Source organism: Dioscorea cayenensis, unplaced genomic scaffold (assembly GCF_009730915.1).
Source record: "Dioscorea cayenensis subsp. rotundata cultivar TDr96_F1 unplaced genomic scaffold, TDr96_F1_v2_PseudoChromosome.rev07_lg8_w22 25.fasta BLBR01002168.1, whole genome shotgun sequence".
NCBI lineage: Eukaryota > Viridiplantae > Streptophyta > Magnoliopsida > Dioscoreales > Dioscoreaceae > Dioscorea > Dioscorea cayenensis.
This window is the reverse complement of record NW_024088559.1, coordinates 9,276-30,508: the sequence shown is the minus strand read 5'-3', so window position 1 is coordinate 30,508 and position 21,233 is coordinate 9,276. Positions and strand designations below refer to the sequence as shown.

At 33.2% G+C, this 21,233-nt stretch overlaps 3 protein-coding genes across 4 annotated transcripts; all 3 read right to left on the bottom strand.

Annotated features, from left to right (window-relative positions):
• Positions 1-36: 36 nt before the first annotated feature.
• Positions 37-12,695, bottom strand: LOC120257504 (dynamin-related protein 3A-like). Of its 2 annotated transcripts, none has more exons than XM_039264959.1 (20): positions 12,188-12,695; positions 11,327-11,609; positions 11,156-11,184; positions 10,674-10,775; positions 9,681-9,749; positions 9,534-9,593; positions 9,204-9,317; positions 8,661-8,709; positions 7,763-7,872; positions 6,395-6,487; positions 6,191-6,283; positions 5,938-6,075; positions 4,902-5,015; positions 2,539-2,637; positions 2,391-2,433; positions 1,961-2,109; positions 1,715-1,861; positions 948-1,000; positions 739-838; positions 37-649 (listed from the first exon to the last, which is right to left on the bottom strand). In XM_039264959.1, the coding sequence occupies exons 1-20, from the start codon at positions 12,560-12,562 to the stop codon at positions 377-379; spliced, it is 2,493 nt and encodes an 830-aa protein (XP_039120893.1). In that variant the 5' UTR covers positions 12,563-12,695; the 3' UTR covers positions 37-376. The 2 variants fall into 2 exon arrangements, with proteins under 2 accessions (XP_039120893.1, XP_039120894.1); XM_039264960.1 differs by having other exon boundaries at positions 7,763-7,854.
• Positions 12,696-14,079: 1,384 nt separating this feature from the next.
• Positions 14,080-15,725, bottom strand: LOC120257518 (basic blue protein). The gene is made up of 2 exons (XM_039264980.1): positions 15,463-15,725; positions 14,080-14,492 (listed from the first exon to the last, which is right to left on the bottom strand). Exons 1-2 carry the CDS (start codon positions 15,644-15,646, stop codon positions 14,155-14,157), a joined length of 522 nt encoding a protein of 173 aa, XP_039120914.1. The 5' UTR covers positions 15,647-15,725; the 3' UTR covers positions 14,080-14,154.
• A 654-nt stretch (positions 15,726-16,379) lies between these two features.
• LOC120257498 (triacylglycerol lipase 2-like) lies at positions 16,380-19,808 on the bottom strand. The gene is made up of 9 exons (XM_039264951.1): positions 19,583-19,808; positions 19,408-19,521; positions 18,560-18,700; positions 17,621-17,731; positions 17,386-17,529; positions 17,234-17,274; positions 17,076-17,155; positions 16,849-16,944; positions 16,380-16,741 (listed from the first exon to the last, which is right to left on the bottom strand). Exons 1-9 carry the CDS (start codon positions 19,760-19,762, stop codon positions 16,422-16,424), a joined length of 1,227 nt encoding a protein of 408 aa, XP_039120885.1. The 5' UTR covers positions 19,763-19,808; the 3' UTR covers positions 16,380-16,421.
• Between the last annotated feature and the right edge of the window lie 1,425 nt (positions 19,809-21,233).

The following is a 21,233-nucleotide window of genomic DNA, read 5'->3' as shown; positions in this document are numbered from 1 at the left end:
AATTGCGAAAAGGTTACCATCATACACATAGAAACATGGAAAAACATTACTCTTTATATCAACCAAAGAGCCTGTTATCACGTAACTGAGCTTCTCTCACTAACCCCCAAGTAGGCAAATGTAAAGCTCACATTATTTTTGCCAGGAGAGCCCCAGCACGTCCAAAAAAGAAAGAAAAAAAACAAAATCCTACAGAAGGTAATGTTTCAACTATACATTGTAAAAATCTCGGATGCCATGCCTGTAGGCATGGACCAGGTAGCTGGCAAAGAATCAATATCAAGACAATAATAGCAATACCCGGAAGCAGACGCCATTGTGGTTATGCCATATTTCCATCACAGAAATAGGTCTCCAAAACAGTCTTCCTCGTAGTTCAGCTTTCAACAGTGGGATAGAGACCCGGACCCAGATGATGCCCACCTCCATTGGTATCGGAGTTTGGATAGAACATTGGTGTTTGCTCTCCAGAATGAGCAGGCCTCCTTGATTTTGGATGATTAGGTGATGAATTGTATGAAGCACTGAATTCAGTGCTGGCATAGAATGAGGATGGAAGTCCATGGACTTTGGGTAGACCGGTTGGATCATTCTCCAGACTGTAGCCTTTCTCTACACTTTCAGCTTCAAGAGGCAACTCCTCCAGAGTCTGGTAGTAACATTAGATGATAGTAAAATGACCAGGAAAGGAGATTACTTGAGAGTGTGTTTTTAATACTCATAGCAAAATTCACATACCCTGTTGGCCTGTTGCAGAATTCGTAGTGTATCTCTGATACGTTTCCTTCTTGCAGCAACATCATCTGGTTCTCTCAGCATATCTTCAAATAAGTTTTCCCTGTTTGCACACAAACATGGCATGAATTTTCTTCTTAATTTATAAATTAAATTGACAAGGTCAAACAAAAGAAATATGTATATATATTGTAACATCAAATGTCTGATACCTGTAAAGTTTCCTAATGAAAACATTATGCAACTCTCGCTTGGTATGATTAACCTGGACAGGAGCGAAGGCATCAGATTTATTGCATACACAACCTAAAGACTGGATGCATTTGCACTGCCCCATCATGGCCAACAAAATACAGAACTCAAGATGGTCTACTAACATCAAATGGCAGAAAATAGCTTCTATATGGAACAAATATTAAAGCTCCTCAATATCTGCAAATGGACAGAGTTGATGAAATTTCTGTGGTCACAGCACAATTATGTCATAGTGCTCTTAGAGTAAAAATTTTAGAAAGTCACCCTACTATGACCATTTTTCACTTTGCTCAATGAATTTCAATTTGTTTCTTTTTAGTCATTTTACACTGATTTTCTTTCACCGGGAGGTCACCCATAAGAATTTGGTCAAAAAAGCTGAGCTAGCCATCGGAATTGGCTGAGTTGGCATGGACACGTCACCAAGCCAACTCAGCCAATTCTGGTGACCAGCTCAGATTTTTTGACCGGATTCTTATGGGTGACCTCCGGTGAAAGAAAATTAGTGTAGAGTGACTAAAAAGAAACAAATTGAAATTCAGTGGTCAAAGTGGAAAATGGTTATAGTACAGTGACCTCCTAAAATTTTTACCCGTGCTCTTACTGCTATTAGTCTATATATGGGAAAATATTGGACTTGATTAACTTTAATATCCAGTAATGGGCCAGAAATAATAATCATGAACATCCGATGTTTCCTTTCCAATAGAATGAAAGCATTTACCAGGAAGTGCATAATCGCCTTAGGCACAGAGTCCTCTATATTTTTTCTGACAATATCATAATATGACTTCAACAACAACTTTGTGATAGCTACCTCCACTGCCTCTTGTTCTGTCTGATTTTCTGACATTTTCAAGACAACAGGTGGCTGAAACATAGAATATAAGTTAACAGCATGCAAAAAACATATTGAATGGGTAGCATAGGAGTAAAAAAGCAAATAAAGTTTCAAGCTGCTCAAGTTTACCTCTTTTAATTGAATTGCTGAGAATGAATGTTCCACGGTATGCACAGTATTGTTATAAGCCTTGTTACCAGAGCTTTCTCTCGGAGGTGCTCGACTCTCAGTTGAACCAAATAATGAAGAAATGCCCCAACTTGAACCTGTGACACTACCTGATTTACCAAAATGTTAGCTGGTACACAAAGGATTTCACCATTTTGCATGCATAAACAGAGGTCAAAATGTTGGAACTACGAAAATTTCAATGTAACTGCTACTCATGCATGTAATAGACAACTGAATAATATAAAAAAGGACTCTTTATATGTTAACTATTTAAATTCCAATCACAGCATTATCTGATATGTCAGCCAGAAATGCCAGATAAATAGGATATAGATGAACGGAACAGCAAAATCACCAATTTGTATAACTTAATTTATAATTCACTTGCCTGTTGCACCAGATTTCTCAGAGTCTGCAGCAGGCCGAACTCCCTGGACAGCATCCAGCAGCAAACATAACAACTCAGGTTTTATCATAACCAGCCAATTAACATTAAAGCACATGAAAAACAAAGTTAAAATTAAAATCGTATGAACCTGATCAGAAACAATTCCATTAGCAGCAGATCTACCAAGAATCGCACGAGATTTTTGACTTTTTTCGGATGCTTGAAGCTTGTCAGAGTCCACTATGTCCTACATGCATAACATACATTATCAATCTCAAATAACTAGAAAACAAAACTCCTAAGCAAAACATGGTAAAGGATTTTTTTTTTTTTTAAAATCTACCTTGCCAACACTACCATATCTAAAACTAATGGCAGTGTAATCTTGAAAGAAAAAAAAAACTCATCCAATATGCAGAGTCCAATTATTTATCTGCCAGATATCGTAAGGCAAAGACATACTCATGTATGAGCTTAATCCATCTTAGAAATTGGTATAACATTCGCAACCGTCGCAACTTCACATATAAAATTGAGAAGTTGTCTTGGATTATCATTTACCAATTAAGCTTCTGTAATTAGAAAGTACCTCTAAGACTACTCCGCGCATCAAAAAAGATTTAGATCAGGAAAGATAGAAGATTTGTTCTAAAGAAATGAAGCTATGTTAAGTGCCTTAAAAAAAAGGTTAAACAGATAATTGGAGCATAAAAAGAATATAAAGGATGTTATTAATTGACTCTAGGATGAAAGACAAACAGAATTAATTTTCAGAAAAGTAGGTATAATGCCAAGAAAATTTGACATGGTAATCAATGAAAGAAATTTAAAAGCTTCCAACATCTAGACATATATACAAAAAACAGCGTGTTGTAATGAAGATGCAAAAGTTCTTGTCCGAAAAAAAGAATCAGTATGGCTTGTGCATGATTTGACAATATGATATCCAATGGAAGGATACCTTCCCAAAATTATACTTTATTTTTTTGTATTATATCACACATTCCTATGGAGAATAACAAGAAAATGTTATCAATATTGACCGCCTAAAGCATATTTGCCAAAGAAAACTTTTTTTCTTCTATAATTGGATTTGAAACCTGTTTTTTCACTCAATTTTCTTTCTAATGTTATCTGCACCCAGCAATAGACTAAATGCTACTCATCCTATAATATTTCTCACTTCCCTTTTTCTTTATTCTGTTGGTTTTTGAAAATTTGTGCGTTCAGAAAAACCTAGAGTAGGAAACTCTACACCAGAAGATTGTCAAAAAGCAATAAGAAATGATATCAAGGGACTTGCTCTCAGATATTGCATCATATGAAAATAAAAAGTGGATTCTTCAGATGACAAGGTCATCAAGTTGAATAATCCATGATTGTCATCCAATGAGATCTGTAGAACCATCACGGTCTTTATGGCTGAAACCATTCCAATGGAAACAGTTTTCATAGTGATTGATATTGTTGCAAAAGGATGCACAAATATTTGTTAACCCAGGATGAAGACAAGAAAGATCAAAGAGCCATAACCAAAACAATTATACAAGGAGATACAAACAATAATGTCAAACAAGAATTGGAAGAGAACAGGCATAAAGGGACCATAATTAAAAATAGTCACTTAGATTTTGGTACGAAAACTAGATGTAAGCCACTTACTTTTTAAACATGTTCAAATGTTAAAGTTTGATGGAGGTTATACTGTCATACAAGTTGGAACATTGATGCCTTGATTTATTTGTATTAGAACTAACTTCAGTTTCCAGGCTACAATATAAATTTTGGACTTGTGATCAAGCTGGACCACTGACTACCAATACCTGTATCAAAATAAAAGGCTGATTTTAGAACTACTTAGGATTAGTTTTGGAAAACCTATAAGTGTTTTTTTATAAATTAAGCACTTCTGAGTTCAAAAAAAGTTATTTATATTGGCTTTTCTGCAAAAGCAAAAGCCGTAAAAAAAATTAAAAAACTGAAAAACAGCTTTTTTTTCATAAACGGGTCATGACCAGCTTCTGAAAAAAAAACTGTTTTCTAGCTTATTTTTACCATTTCTGCTTCTATAGAAAAGCTAATCCAAACACAAAATACAAAAAAAATGCTTAACTTATTCTGGAAAAGCACTTTTTTCCATAAGCACTTCTACTAAACTGGAAAAAAAAAAATTTGATAAGCCAATCCAAACAAAGCCTTAGCCTTTTAAGTAAAGGCAGCGTTGGCTATTTGATTTGAATATTAAGAATTCTTTTGATTATCTTATAGTGAAAGAACTAGTTAGGTTAGGACTTAGGAGCGGATGTCAAATTTTGCATGCTAAATCGCCAACAGGTTATTTACTGCTGAGATTAAATTCACAATAATTATCAACAGAAAAGTTCCAAAGATGAGAAAAGAAACATCATCCAAGCACAAGCTTTTTATATTAACAGGAATCTCAAACAAGAACTATGACATGATATCAAACAAAATTTATATACCTGACAACTCAAATATAAACAATTATACCTTCGGTCTAGGCAGTGAAGCTGATACCCTTGATAATTTAACTTGCTGCTGTGCAATCTCTACAGCTTTGCTGCCACCGATGAACTTTGGATGAGAAGTGTTTATATAATCCATCTGCAGACCCAAGTTATTAGATCAGTGTAAGTAACACGAAATACTGATGTATCTAAGACTCTAAGTAATGTGCCTCATTAACTTGCTTAGTATTTGGAACATGAGAATGAACAGAAAGAAAAAGATGACTTCTCTTTAATCTTTTGAAAAGCAAAGCACAACATGATAAATTGTCATCCAGAGTCAAGGACTCAGTAACATTTTCCTCAGTATCCATGATTAGGTCTTGTCAACAGAATTAACACTTCCATAAATACATGTATGAGCATTACATTCCAAATGCCTATGAACAAAGGATTTAATATTTGAAGATATTAAGAATATCTACAACCAGGCTTATCTAAGACCACATCCATTTTGAAAAAGCCTAAGCTAACAGATGGTCAGGACATAAAGGAAAATGACAATTAATTATAAGGAACATTGTTCACCAACTGCTTACACCTGCAATAATGACTAATAACAATAATCACTATTTATTTTGAGCAAGGTACGCAACTGATGCCTTCGGGCCTATCGCTGGTTGGCATACTACTGGAGAAAGTTGGAACCTAATATGACAGCTTTGTACCTAATATAGTAGTTTTGTACATAAAAGATTATGTACATCTCTACTAATAATACTAGGCACATTTCCACCCAGCATGATACAACTTTAAATTCCCAGGTACCCTTGAAAATTTGAAAAGAACAATGAGCAAGCAAGTTTGCACATCACCCATCATAACACTCTAATAATAATAAAAGTTCCTACCTCTCAAAATTAAACCAATGAAAGGCAGTACTATAAAACATGTCAAACATGAAACCAGCAAACAACCCTAAAACACAACCATAATATCAAGCTGCCACAAACTCATTTGGACACTTCCGATGTAGCAGCTCAGAAGCAGAAGCAATTGCAAGCAGAAACTAAGCGTACCTCCATTTCAATGATATGAGTTATCATTGTCTCTGCTGGTTGAAGCCCCTCTCGTAAGAAGTTCCAAATTACCTCATCCATTTTCTTTCTAAGAAAAGGATATCGCTGCAGCTCACTAGCTAAGCAGCAGTGGCTCATCTGTTATAATGAAAGGAAACCATTTGAATACAGGAAGAAAAAGAAAAAAAAACTGCAAGTTACTTGGCCTTCAAAATGTGAACATTCAATCAAGAGAGTGGTCAAGAGTTTTTACCTTGATTAATTCATCATATATAAATTTCGCACATTGAAGGCTTGGATCAAGCAAACGACCAATCTGCCTTCGCACAAGAAATTCAAATGGCACCTAGATGATGTTTCAAGAGATAAACCACCTATTAAAGTTAAACATATGAACGCAAAATATGATAGAAAACTTGGTTTTAATCTAGTTAAGACTCCATACAGAAATATCTACCTCTGGGACAAATAAGGAACTTCTAGGACCAGTGGCATTTTGGATGGCCATTCGAATGTCTTCATCAGTTACATCACTGCATGGATCAACTTCCTACAAGAACATAATCTTAGATCTATTTACCTAGACAAAAGAAAATTCTAAGAGATAAACATAGAAGAAGATATGCAATACAATATCGGTGCACAATCAAGCACAAGTATAAATACAAGACAAATATGAAAGGATAAACGATGGGGAATGGAGAAGTCAAAATATGTTTCTCATTAACCCTGCATGTACACAGAATGTTTGTCTTCAATTTGTTGCACCTAAGCTACCAGCAAAGCAACTTGCTAGTGCATCAAGGCAGACGCTCTTCAAATTTGGGACAATATGGATACAAGAATGAAAAGAGCACAAAAAAGTTTATTTGAGCATCGGTTAAGCAGATAATGATACAAATTATGTTACAAGATAAAAATAGGAAGATGCATGCTGGTGAAAAGTGAATAGGAAGTGAGAGGGCGCAATTTTATGCAACAAGTTACAAAGAGTTATTAGTAGCTGTAAGAACGGATTCTGCTGGTTCCCATGTTTGTTCCATCATAACTAAAAATCCTACAACTGAAGACTAGACACCTTTGGTTTTGGGGATTACATGCTCAGCAAAGGCCGTTAAAGGTTCAGCCTAATTAACCTGGGCGTACATCTTTTTCACTTAAAACATTTAAATTTTATGTTGCACTCATGCTATGTGGGTACTCAATTACATAATGAAACAGCTTTTTCCATTGAGACCTGGCCCTGAACCATCAATTCTAACTAATTCATACTCAAGCTTAGGCCCAAAGCTTATTTAGATAATAATTAGTTTATATAAGATGGGAAATTGCAGACCCACCCATTAATAGCCTTATATATTTTAGAGAGAAATTTCTTGATAAGAGGGAACAATGTTCCAAGAAACTAGGTAAAGTTGGCCCTCTTTCACTGCACTTTCCCTTCGACCTTCAATAAAAAAAGCAGACCCTGCCAGAAAATAATTATAAATAATTAGCATTGCGAACTGGCAAATCTTAGTGCAGCCACAGAGGGAACCCACTGGATGCAGGCCCAAGACCAAACCAAGTCTGAATCCATTTCCTATGTCTTGTTAAAAGAATTATTTTCAACTTAGAAAGACCTCAGCAGTCAGCAATAAAAACTATTAATTAAATATAAGATTATCAACTAATATGAAACCGATTTATTTCAGATTGAATATATTAAGATCAAGTCTAGCCCTGGTGCCTAAAAATCCACACCATCAAGTTGAGCAATTCAGACTGGAATTTTAGAGCTGAATAAGCTATAACGGAAAGTAGCAAATGAAGAAATGATGATAACCTCTAAACTCTTCACAAAGATTGACTGGAAGATGTAGTGAATTCGTGCCCCACCAGAAAGCTCAGCTGTTGATAATTCTTCATTTTTTCCTTCTACCATCGAAGAAAAAGCTGCAAGAAACAAAATAATTACCAAGTACTTAAGTAAGCATTATTCCATTTCATAACTAATAATATCACCTTCAATAGAGGAAATTTTGGTCTCACAAAGTGGCCTAATTCTACAGTATTAGTTGCCTCTTGAGCTAAACAAAATAATAAATCCATCTGATATTAGAACTAGTCATAATGGATTAACTACCATCAGCAAAAGAACTAAAGAAAAGGCTTCTTTCTAATAACCATAGCATTTATTTCAGCAAGCCAACCCTTGCAAAACTTTAAATTTTACGCTTATTTAGAGTGGCAAGCTTCTTGGATGGGGTAAACTGGCAAAATAACTAGGTTTACGGACTTGAATATTTCCAAGACAATTAGATCTCAGAGAGAATTTTGTGATTAACCTCAAAGTGTAACACTTGCATTCAACTCGTATGAATTATTTTGACTGAGGCTCCTCTAGGTATCAAAAATTGACTTTCACAAAGGATTATGGATAAAGTATGTTGTTTTCTTCACATCATGCAACAGCAGTAGCTAAATTCATGCTCATTACATTGAAGCACAACTTGTACGTGAACACAATTGCATTTTACTCCTTTTAAATTATCTGCTTAGCATGAAAAAAAGCCTAATTTGTAGAGTAACAAGATTGTAAGGAAAGTAATGCCTTGAAGGAAATTAGCAAGATCCTATTGAACAATTAAAGATACTCCACAACAAAAGAAAGAATTCAGAGCAATTCATTGACCGCCCAGAGTCCGGACTTTCAACAAAGTAGGAAAAGAAAATATCACGACCTTCACAATATTTTGTAAGCATGTTCAAGAGTCTGACTCCCTGGCCAGCCTGTAATTAGAAAAAATATGTATAAGAATTCTGATTAAAATTAAAAAAAAAAAAATACAATCTTGTGTGTGTGTGTGTGTGTGTATACATATAATCAAACTTTCCAAGTTGTTTATTACTGAAAAATTGATAAATCTATCAAGCAAAATGTCTTCTTATGGATAACAAAGCATAAATATCATTCAAATATGGAAATATAAAATTTGTTTGAAGTTAATTATGACAGAATTAGATTGAAGGAAAGGTTAAGGAGGAATCAGGCAGTTAGCGCCATCCCAATTAGCTAATTTCAAAATTAACAAGAAGGAATACCAATGTGCTTGTATGGAAAATCAACAATAAGAATTTTGCAAAGCGATCACCGGTATTCACCATGCCTTGAGGAAGATGAACAACAGTACAGATTTCTCACAAGTAATAACATATTATACAAAGAATGAAGTAAAAGAAACCAGGACACCAAAGCAGGTATTACCCCAAGAAATACTCGATACCTTAGATTCTGCAACATCGCCATAGGTTGCGTGTTCTTTTGCAACAGCTACTAACTGAGAATTTATACGAGACTTGAGAGATGGTAGAACTGCTCTGATATGTTGCACCAATATCTGCACATGATACACAAGTTTAGCAGTATATCCATCATTAAACTACCGATAGAAGAATGGAAATTGTTCTGAACTTAGATATAAACACACAAGTCAGCCAACAAGACATTGGATCAAATGGTAAATATTGCTTGTTGGTTGATGGAAGTTCCAAAAACTTCAAGAATTCTCAAGTGCAGGTTACAGTGTTGCAAAATAAAGTTCAGCTTTGTTTACCTGATTTAATTTCTTTGCCAATTGAGGAATTCCACAACAATGAGAGAGACCATGATATACCTGTAATTCAATACACAAAAGTCAATGAATTCATAAAAACAGATTTGCTATTGAAAATATGCAAACTTGTAATTTGAGAAGAAATACAGGATGAGTGTGGAAGAAGCTTTCTTCATTGGCTAATGCTTCTTTGATACTTCGGTTCTGGTTAATGTCCTGATCAATTGAAAACCAAAAATGAATATGATGTTTAACAGACAGGACAAATAAGATGACCAGTTTCCTATGTCCAAAGATAGATCAGTCAAACTTCAAATACCAATCAGCTCTCCATTTTATGGCAATAGATTTAGAATAAAATCTCATAGAAGAGTAGCCAATGGTGAAGTCCTGCCAAAATAATTCGAGAGTGCTTGCCTCAAAATCAAGATGATGCTAGACCAAAGTGCATGAAATCCTCAGAACAAAAGGACAGTTCTCAAGTAAGGTTTAAACTCGTATAAATGAATGCACAAACACAACTCTTAACTTCTTGGTCAAATCAAACATCCAAAGAAGGTCAGTCACAATCATATTTGTTGTATGATGTGTTTCGGATGTCCCCTTGTTATGAATTTCACCAAAAGAAGGTTTTCATGCAGGTCAGTCACAATCATATTTGTTGTATGATGTGTTTCGGATGTCCCCTTGTTATGAATTTCCCCCAAAAGGTTTTCATGCAGTGAAAACACTCAAGTAGCATAGTTATCCAGGCAATAGAATATCAATGTTCTTAGTCAAGAAAACTAGAATGCTAAAAACAAAAGATAAAACCATTTATCTGTTCATCCTATATTCAGTAAGTCATCCACCATTCACCCAGAAAGGATTTAAATTGCCAATTGATAAGATGATACGTCATAAGCCCGTGCAATAAAGGTCTCATCACACACTACAGCATATGTACACCTATACTATTAAGCTTCATGTATCCTATCCTTAGAATGGAGTTTCACTCCAAAATCCTCTTCATATATAACTTATTCTTTTTTCATGCCAGTTTACCAATCACATCTCAGTCTAGTCAAATCAGAGAAAGTAGCACATACTCACCAATTCATGCGCTTATAATAAACTCAAGATGATTAACAAAGGTCATACCTGTTGACTACGATTCACTACACCCACATAACCAAGTCTTAGAGGGATCACCTTTCCCATTAAGAAATTGCGAGCATCAGTACCTCTATCCATTATATCCAACTGAACCAAGAAATAAATTGATGGTCATGTTCAACAGCAAATAGAAAATACTACTCCCTCCATTCCTTTTTATCTGTCACAAATCCATGTACTTTTTTATCTGTCATTTTCTAACATCAAAAAGCATTTATTATTTTTTTTCCAAAATTACCCTTAACACTTTATTTAACTCTCTTGTTGAAATTAAATATGAGAGAAATTTGAAGATATAAATTAGGGGTAATTTTGGAAAGATAACTAATTTTTTATAAAACTTTGTGAAATAACTAAGTTTCTTGGTATGTGAGATTTTATTAACCACGACAAATAAAAAGGAATGGAGGGAGTAACAAATACCCATATAACACAAATATATTAAGTAAAAGCTCATAAAAGGAGACCTTTGTGATGACACCAATAGTCCGGGAACCTGTTAGAAAAGAGAGTCATGTCAAATCCAATGCTCAATGGACACTTAACATTTTGCATCATATGCATTGCCTTTCCCTAAAAAATGTCCATTTTACAAAATTGATGCACAAATGAAAAGATCAATGGTCTAAATAAATTACCATCTGGATCAACTGTCCTTGCCATTTGAAGTGCATCAGAATTTGATAAATCTGCATTTGCTGGTGAAACTGCTAAGATTATGCAAGTCTCATGTTTGATGTAGGATGCAATCATGGTTCGTATTCTTGACTCGATATCACTTGGTTGGTCACCAACAGGCACTTTGGTTATTCCAGGCAGATCGACCAAAGCAATATTTAAAACATTGGGTGAGAATATCTTCAAACGAATCTGCTTGTCTGAAACTCCCTTATTTCCTCCTGCTTCTCTATCTGTTTCAGCCTGCAATATTGAACAGCAAGTTCGTTTAACTCAAAGCAAAGCGATAAGAAGTAGCAGCTGTTCATATGGAAAAGTAGAGATGCATTTAACTAAAAGACAGGGAAGAAATAAAATTTCTTGTCAGGAGACCAAATAAAAAGGTGGTTGGATTTTGATATCAAGAAAAAACAAAAGTTTGAGAACTTTTGATATCCAACAGTCTTGTTTAAAGAACTCAGTGTGGAGAAGAGAAGCCTTAATTCTTGAAATAAAATGTAACCACAGGTAGTTTCACATTTCTCTGTGCTCATTGTTTATCTTTTGGCAAAAAAAAAACTATCTGCACTATTCTATCACTAAAACATAAGAAAAACACACAAGCTAAAGATGACTCTTTCTCCTGATAACATAAAATTATCCTTGGATGCTCAGGAAATTAAACACTATACTACTTGGAAACAAGAACAGTGTGTCCAATTGTATACTTAAGCATACAGTTACAACTACGAACAACTACAGATTTGAAGTTTTCAAAGGTAGAACTCGAATGACCAAGGTTTTTCAATACAAATGAAAAGGGAAATAAGAGAACACAATACCTGTATCTCCCTCCGGATATCCGAGAAATCATAGAACCTCTTCCCAGGCAAGTGAAGAAACTCCCCCCACTCGTCGCCCTCAGCCGCATCTGCCCGACGAGGCCAGTGCACGAGCTGCAGAACCAGCGGCCTCCGCGTGCAAATGTCCGTCCCGCGAGGCAAGAAATCACGGCCAACGAGTGCCTCAAGTACGCTTGATTTCCCACTGCTCTGGCTGCCCACAACCGCCACCTGAGGAAGATCAATCGTGGAAGAACTTCCGAGCTGAGAGAAGATATCCTGGAGCTTATTTACGATCGGGATCACTGAGCTTCCGATCGGCCCAGCAGGCGGGAACTGCGCAGGTGATGCGACGGCGGGCTGCTCCTCCGCCATCCCTACCAAATCTCCGGAGCGATCTAGGCAAGGAGAGCCGGCGAAAACCCTAGAAAATCAAAAGGGATTTCAGAAAGCCCAAGAAGATGCGAGCTTGAGCGCGGAGGCGGAGAAGGTGAAAACTCGTGATGGGTTTTTGAGATGAATGTAAAATGACAGAAATACACTCATTTCATTTATATAGACCTTTACTGTTCCATTGGGGGTAAAACGGGAAACAAAAAAAAAGATGTGGCTTGCTCCCCAATCCGTGGGAACAACGGGCCTCTGGTGGTCGGCGATGGCGAGTGTGAGCGATCTCAACCGTTCAAATGCCTCAAGATCTGACCTTTTCTTGTGCATTTGAATGAACTAGCAAGGCTTCAACGATAGGCCGACAGCCGCTAGATCAGAGCCGTACATTGATGATTGATTTATTTTTAATAAAGTCGATCGGACGGTCAAGAAGATGTAGGTATGGTGTATACGCACTCATGGTTCTTTTCATTACGTGGGGCCCAAGACTTTGGTACCTGGAAAAATATTGACCACATGATTGTTGGATTGTGTTGTGCCCTTTTGCAATTGAATAGAAATATAGGTTTAATAATCATTTGGGTCTCTCAAAAAAAAAAAAATTTAATCATTTGGGAGTTGGGTTTGATGTTAATTGAGTAGTGAAAGTTGTAAAATTGATTGACTAAATGATTTGTGGTAATTAAATTAAATTTAAAACAATGTGGTTAACTATGATTAGTGTTTAATACTCACTCACAAGTTAAAAGCACGAATATATGGATATGTTAAATATCTAATTTTTTTTGTAAATTAATGGAAATGATTATAATTTTTTATATAAATCAAAATCACTGGGAACCTCTTCATTTCTTGCCACATGATCTTATGCATAGAATATTCATATTTTTATGAAGAAATGAATTCATATCTCATCTCAAGTGAAATGATAATATAAACGTGTGCTGAGATATTAATTTCATATTTATATACATTTTGTTGGAGTTTATCCATTTTTATTATAAATAAATAAATAAAATAAATAAAAAAAATTTGGTTGATAATACAACTAAAACATCAAAATTGGATATATATATATATATATATATATATATATAAGGATTGTCTTATAGTGATTATTATAAATAATAATAATTGGGTATATATGATACTATATTTCATCTCAAACAAATCATTGTGAAGACCTCATCAAAATACATAAGCATATATATATATATATATATATATATATATATATATATATATATATATAGTAGTGAAACCAATGAATAGACCTTCTTCTTGGGACATTAATTAATACAGAATTGACAATTATGTCCATGTCATAATTCATGTGGAAATCCTCCCATGCCAATCATGGGAGGGCAGGGCTATATATATCAAAATTATACCGACAATAAAACAAAATTAAAGAATTTCAGAAAATAACTCAATTAATGATTATTAGTCTTTTATTAATTTCAGAAATAAACCCTAGGAGAAAACAAGACATGCCCAAATGATTTACAGTCATACAAATTCCATATATATATATATAGTTCCTGATTTTCAACAACAAAATATCATGAATGAATGAATTAAAGCACAAGAAGAACAACAAATATCATGAAGAAAATAACATAAGAAATAAAATGAGGTGGGTGGTTGAAGGTAACAGCAGTGGAGGACGGAGAAGATGATGAAGTATTAGAATCACTAACTTCATTGGCTGCCAAAGTCTTAATCTTGAGTTTCATTCCTTCTTGGCAATGACCCATGGTTCCACAAGCAAAATATCTATAGCCTGCTTTGCTTAGTTTCACTGTGCTCTTGCCATCACTCATGGATTTTAGAGCACCACTTAAGTCACACTTGTTATACTCTTTCTCTCCGGCGAGCTCCACCACCGTATGTAAACCAGGAGTGTAGGTAAACACTGATTATAAAAAAAATATATATGTATTATTAAACACATTATCATGGTTTTTGTTATAAAAAATATATATATAAATGTTTGTTTTATTCGAAATGTTTTTAAAATTATTTTACAGTGAAAGTTTATTTTTATTTTTTGGAAGATGAATGATCTTTTAAATGCGGTTCAGCTTAATAAGCATATGATTGGATGTTCGATTTAATGATTCTATAGTAATTTTAAAATTTTCAGAAAGAATTCATAAAAAATATCAAACATTTCGAGTTTTTTTTTGTTATTTTTCCCTACAAAAATTTATATTAGATTTATACCACAGAAAGTTTGTATTCATGTCATGCCATGGTGAATTATAGATACCAAAAAATAATAATAATAATAATAATAATAATAATTAATACCTTGTCTATTCTAATTTATTGGTTTGGTTAAAAGATTTTAATAATATTTTCTTAAATATCCACAACCATGAAGTGACTCATGCTGAAATTATATAAATTTTGACTTGTATGAAATCATAAAGAGAAAAAAAAATATATTGTCAAATTTATAAAAATAAAATTTGTATCTCAATCCAGCATTTTCAATCAAAATCAAACTAATTCAAAAGAAAAAAAAAATCATTTTATAGTGTTGGGTGATTCAACAACAATTGAGACAAGAGTAGTTAATTTTTTTTTTTTTAATTCACCACTTTAAAAGAAAACAAACATCCAGTAATATTGATATTTAAGAGTGAATTTAAATTAAGAAAAAGTTTTTTATTGAACTAATTAAAGTGAGAGTAATCTACATCAATATCCCTATGTGTAAAATGAGGTGCTAGTGTTGCAATTGTTTGCCACTTATTCTTGAGCTAAGAACGTTAATTCTCTATTCAATTTCAATATTCTAAGCACTAATCATTTTACAACATAGATTTAAATTATTCAAAAACAGGAAAAAACAAAAAAATAAAAAAACAAAAACTCACCAAGTTGGTCTCCAACCCTGAAGGTTGTGGAGGAAGCCCATGAACCAAAATCAGTAGAAACATCCCAGCCTTGGTCTCCTCCAACATCATGGTTCTTTGCCAGTGCTCCAGCTCCATTGTTCAACATTAATGCCAACAACAAAACTAGTGCAAGAAACATTACACTCTTCTTCAACACTTCCATTTTCCTAGATCTACTTTAATTAATTAATCAATTGATATATGTCCCCTCTTTCTCTCTCTCTTTTATATGTTTAATTTGTTGGGCAGCTCTTGTTCATTGCCTTGAACTATCAGCAAAGCTGTGTTAATTAATGATTGGCAATGGTTAATTATGGTAGGTAGCCATCTATTTAGCTTGCCTTATAATCCAAGTTACATTATTGCTTTTGAAACTTTTTTTACATAGGATTGAAATAAAGTTAATTAGTATTTTAATATATTGACATGCTTTATATTTTATATGATTTGTATATTTAATATGTTTGTATGAGAGTTAATACTCGGTATTGTTATTAATTATATATTAGTTGGATATGATCTCTATCTCTGGCTTTATGTTTATGCTATATAAACATCATTTCAATAATATATTGAGTATTAATTTGAGCTTGATAAAGAATTGTAATAATTATATCAGTTTTTTTTTCTCCCTTCTTTGTATTGCCTCCTTCATTTGTAGCTTCCTTATTTGTTATGTCATGATTTTTTTTTTCCCTCATTTATATTTTTCTCATATTGATCACTAACTCAAATATATGTATCATGAGTTGTTAAAGCTCTATATATCACGTTGCAATACCAGTGTATGCTATGAATATATATATATATATGTATCTTTTAATTAGTAAAAATAAAGAAACACTTCATTTTGATCGATGTATTTTGTTTATTATTATTATTTTTTAAATATCATATTGTCCAAAGAAAGTACAATTTATTAAACAGTATATATATGTTTATTGTCGATCGAAAAAACTGATTACTGCATTATAGACCATCTCTTTCGCATCGACTCCCATCACAAAATCAGCATGTGCAAAATCCTCAACATAATGAACAACTAACTTGTCACCATTGTGAAACTTAAGATCATCAAGTAAAAGCTGAACATCTTTAACATCAGACAATGAGTCTTTTCCTCCATAACTTAAAAAGAGTGAAAGATTATCCGGTATATTTGATATATTGTACACCGGAGGTTTAGCCTGTCCATAGTGTTCCAAATTAACAACTGTATTCTCATAATTGAACTTTGTCAACACACCATCCCTGAAAGCTATTTTTTTTAAAAAAAAACACACAAGTATTATCTTAATTAGATTAAATCAACTCAGAGGTTGAAGTTAATACAATGAGAGAATAAGTTACTTATTATAAACTTACTTTGTGCCAAATGTACCATTGTCTTTGTAGAAGTTGATTGTGGTTCATACTTGAGGAAGAGCTCAACAGTGGATCCATTGAGGCAACAATTATGTCCTGAGTTGTATATATATATGTATAGCACATGACACATGTACGTATTCATATATAAAAATTATTAATTTTGAATGGGATCGACGTATAATTTTTTGGAGAATTATATATATAGATATATATATATATATTACCTGTGAAAGATGTCATGAGATCATAGCAATCAACTCCAGGATTATGGCAAAGAGCGTTTAAAAACTTTGTCACCGCAACTCTAATCAAACAAATATCAAATAAGTTTAGTCCTACATGACTTGGAAATTTTTTTTATATAATTTTAGAGAATTCTTACCCTTTAGGATTGAACTCTGCCATCCCAAGCCAACTGGTTATCTGTATTTAAGACAAGAAAGCATTATATAGATAGATACATTAATTAAAACAATATGAATTTACATCATCTTGAGGTTTTGAGTTTAAAAAAAAAAATTAAAATTAAATTACTTCTCCGACAAAAGCTCTGGCAGCAAGAATTCCAATTGGAGTGGTCATGTGAGTTAAGTAAGCTACTGGGCATAATAGTGCCGCTGATTTTAGTTTGTCCACTAATTTCCATTCAGAGAAAGATGCAAGAGCTATCAGAGTTCCCTGAATGAATTCAAAGATAAAAAAAATTATTTATGGTAATTGAATTATTCTTCTTGTATTTCTCTTTAAAATACAAAGATTTAATCATTACCAGAGAATGACCAACATAGTCCAGCTTTTGGCCAGTGTGACTGAACACAAAGTCAAAGGTAGCAGGGAGGTCATACATAACCAATTCATCCCAGGACCAATTCCAATATGCCTGTTCCCAATAAAGGAAGAAGAATTGAAGGAGAAGAAGTGTGTGTGTGAGAGAGAGAGAATTTATTGGAAGAATAATAATTTTAAAAGAATAATATATATAAAAAAACTTTGTATAAATTAAGAGAGAATGATAATTATTGATAATCTGATTTTATTTTAATATAGGAAATAAAGGCATTTTTATTCAATATTCATTCCATACATATATTTTCAAAAATGTTTAATGAGGTTTTTGCACTTGTTTTCCATTTTCATCCTAAATGGTGCTTTACTGTCTTTTGCCATGTATTTGAAACAAATGCTTATTTTATTCGCTTTTCAAATAAAAAAAACAATATATAGTTGTAATATTCACAACAACTCATCAGAAGCCAATATAGCAAAATCCTATCAGTATAATAAAATTACTATTTTTCTCTGTCTTGACTTTTATGTCAATAGGAGAAAATAGGTAAAAATAAGTTTCTTGCCTAATCATGTCAAGCAAACTCTCTTTTTGAAATGATGAATAAAAAAAAACTAAATTCATGACTCATATTAAATATTTTTAAAAATATAAAAGCATCACTGAGTCAAGGCACCTGAACCAAAAATAATTTTATTCGTTTGAGATATTTATTCAAAAGAAGAAGAAAAAATGGTGTATATATGCCTTCCTTCTGACATAGACCATAATTTTTCATATTATTAATAATACTGAAGAAGTGGTGATTAAATGAATATAGAGAAGAATTAAGTTCATATTATGAATATATATATATATATATATATATACAGTGAAAACAAATAATTAAGAGAAAAAAAAAAAACAAATTAATCAACCAACCCGGGATGAAGGGTCTAGAGTGACATGCTGGCGACTCCACTTAGTTCCTCTAGTGTTAGCAATCCACACATCAAACCCTCTATCTGCTAACACAAATGCAAGGGACTCCTCAGGTGAGTTTAATAGCCATGTCATTCCATCCTGCATGTCAAAATTAATTAATCACCGCCGCCATATATCCATTAATTAATATTATCACAAATATATTTATAACTTAATTAATGACATATATCTACGAATATATTCGACCGGTTGATGTTTAATTATACCCTCAATATATATATATATATATATATATATATATATATCATTGCAAATTAACGCACATGGTATTAGTATTACCATTTATGCTTATAATATGCTTATATATATCATGTATCTGTTAATAATCTGATATATTCTTTCATTAATTAGTGTGTGAACACAACTAGATCACATAAAAATCACAACCTTAAACAAATAGTAAAAAATCATCTTTTTTGGAACTTGAACCTCACTCAATTCATTGGATTTTTTCTGCAAAGTTGATAAGATGAGATCACCATGCATGCATATGCATGCTTAGAAATTAGAATCTCTCTTTAATTTCCCACACACAAAAGCTTACACATTAATAAGGCTTAATTTGAAAAGGTATACATACGCGTTATACTTTATAAACAGACAGAAAAAAGCCTCACGTTCAAGCACAAATTAATCTCTGATGCATTGGCATGCATGCATGCATGTGCATGTGCATGTGCTACCCCATTTATATATTATATTATATTCTATTCTTCGATTTGTTAATCTAAAATGAATAATTTTTTATAGTGTAAAATTATAAAAATACATATATATATATATACCATGAGAATTCCATGTTGTAAGAGCACAGGTTGGCGATTGGCTCCACCATCTCCTGCAACTCGACCCTCCGGTATCCTTTGCATGCTCAGAATGTATCCGTCCTCTGTTTTCACCTATATACAAATTAAACTATTAATTATAATTAATTTAAATTTAAATAAACTGATCTATCACCTCAAACTCTTGACACTTATAACCGTGAGGAGTGACCATTGATGAGCATATGCCATCAGTGTCAGGGGATGTGATCAAGCTGCAGGACTCATCAGTGAGTGAACGAGATGAAGAGATATGTGGCCGGAGAAGAGGACTGAAGAAGAAGAGGATGAAGAGGAAGTACTGCAATGGTGTCATGACTTAATTAATTAAGGACAGGCCATGCATCAATGAAGTGAGATGATGGGGTGGAGTAAGTGGGAACTGATCTTTGGTATTTATTAAGGGAATTAATATATGTGAATTCAGTGTGAACACACTAGCTCTTTGATAGGAGTATATGTTTTCTTTGGCCTTTTCCTTTTTCCTTTTCCCTTTTCCCTTTTCCCTTACCCTTTTTGGGTTGGTTTTGTAGTGGATTCCTATACGCGAGATAATAGTCATAATTATGGGTGGGGTCATAAAGCATCTTAAAGTGAGGGCCCTGCCCTGTCTGTCCCATGCTTCGGACTTGGTGCACTGACGCGTTTCTTTGTTGCTTCTTCTCCTTTAGTTTTTCTACTTATAATTAATTTGTTTTCTTCTAGTTAATTAGTGTGTGTGTGTGTGTGTGAAATGGGTTTTAGGAATTCTTCTATGAGAGGTTTGTGTTTCCATGAAATATATAAAATGGTTTTAATTTGTTGAGGTACTTCTATTTTTTATTGAATTGAATGTATTATACTGAAATTATCAAATATTCATCACATGTAAAATTAATAAATATATAGAAACTTATAAATCCGAATCGGATGGATCTGACACTATTATATGTATATAATCTCATTAGTGTTGTATATATATATAATACATACAAGATTTTTTTTTTAAATATATATATATTCTGTAGACAAATAGATCCGACTTATGTATTGCATGATAATGTTTTGTACTAAGAAGGGATTGGTTCTAAAACTCAGAAAGGGACCAAGTTCTGAAGCTCAAACTAATGGTACTCATATGATTATGCAGTCATCAACGTACTGTGATCATATATAACTTGTGGGATGAGAATTTTATATACTTGATTAAGAGCACACACACACACGTGTGTATATATATATATATATATATATATATAAAGAAGTTTAGCGCCATTCAAATAATTAAAGGATCTTGCTAAAGAAGAAAAAGAGGACATAATTTAGTTTGTATATATAGGAAGTAATCCCTCTGCATATATAAGAAGTAGGTAATCTTTTGCTAATTACTGAGTAATCCCTCTGCAATCTGCATATATACTAATTACTCTAAGAAATCATTTCTATAATGCCATGTCAAAATGCTGAGATCACTAAATGAAATTATTATTAATATGCACGTACCAAAGTTCCCACTATAAAAGAATAATATCACCCACATAAAAATCAATAAAATTATTATAATCAGAATGTGAAATACAAAGACATCAATAGGAGAATGCTAAAAAATATCACACACAAAAGAAAAAGTAGTAAATTTATGATACCAATTCACTCATCATGATGCCTCCATAACTCTACAGCAAGGACTTGGGAATTAAGCTGCCAATGATATATAATCTATATATGCACATATATAATAAATGAGAGGAATTAATGAAATCTAGTGTTAATGCATGTATATCTGCATGCACGAAATAATTTGCCTT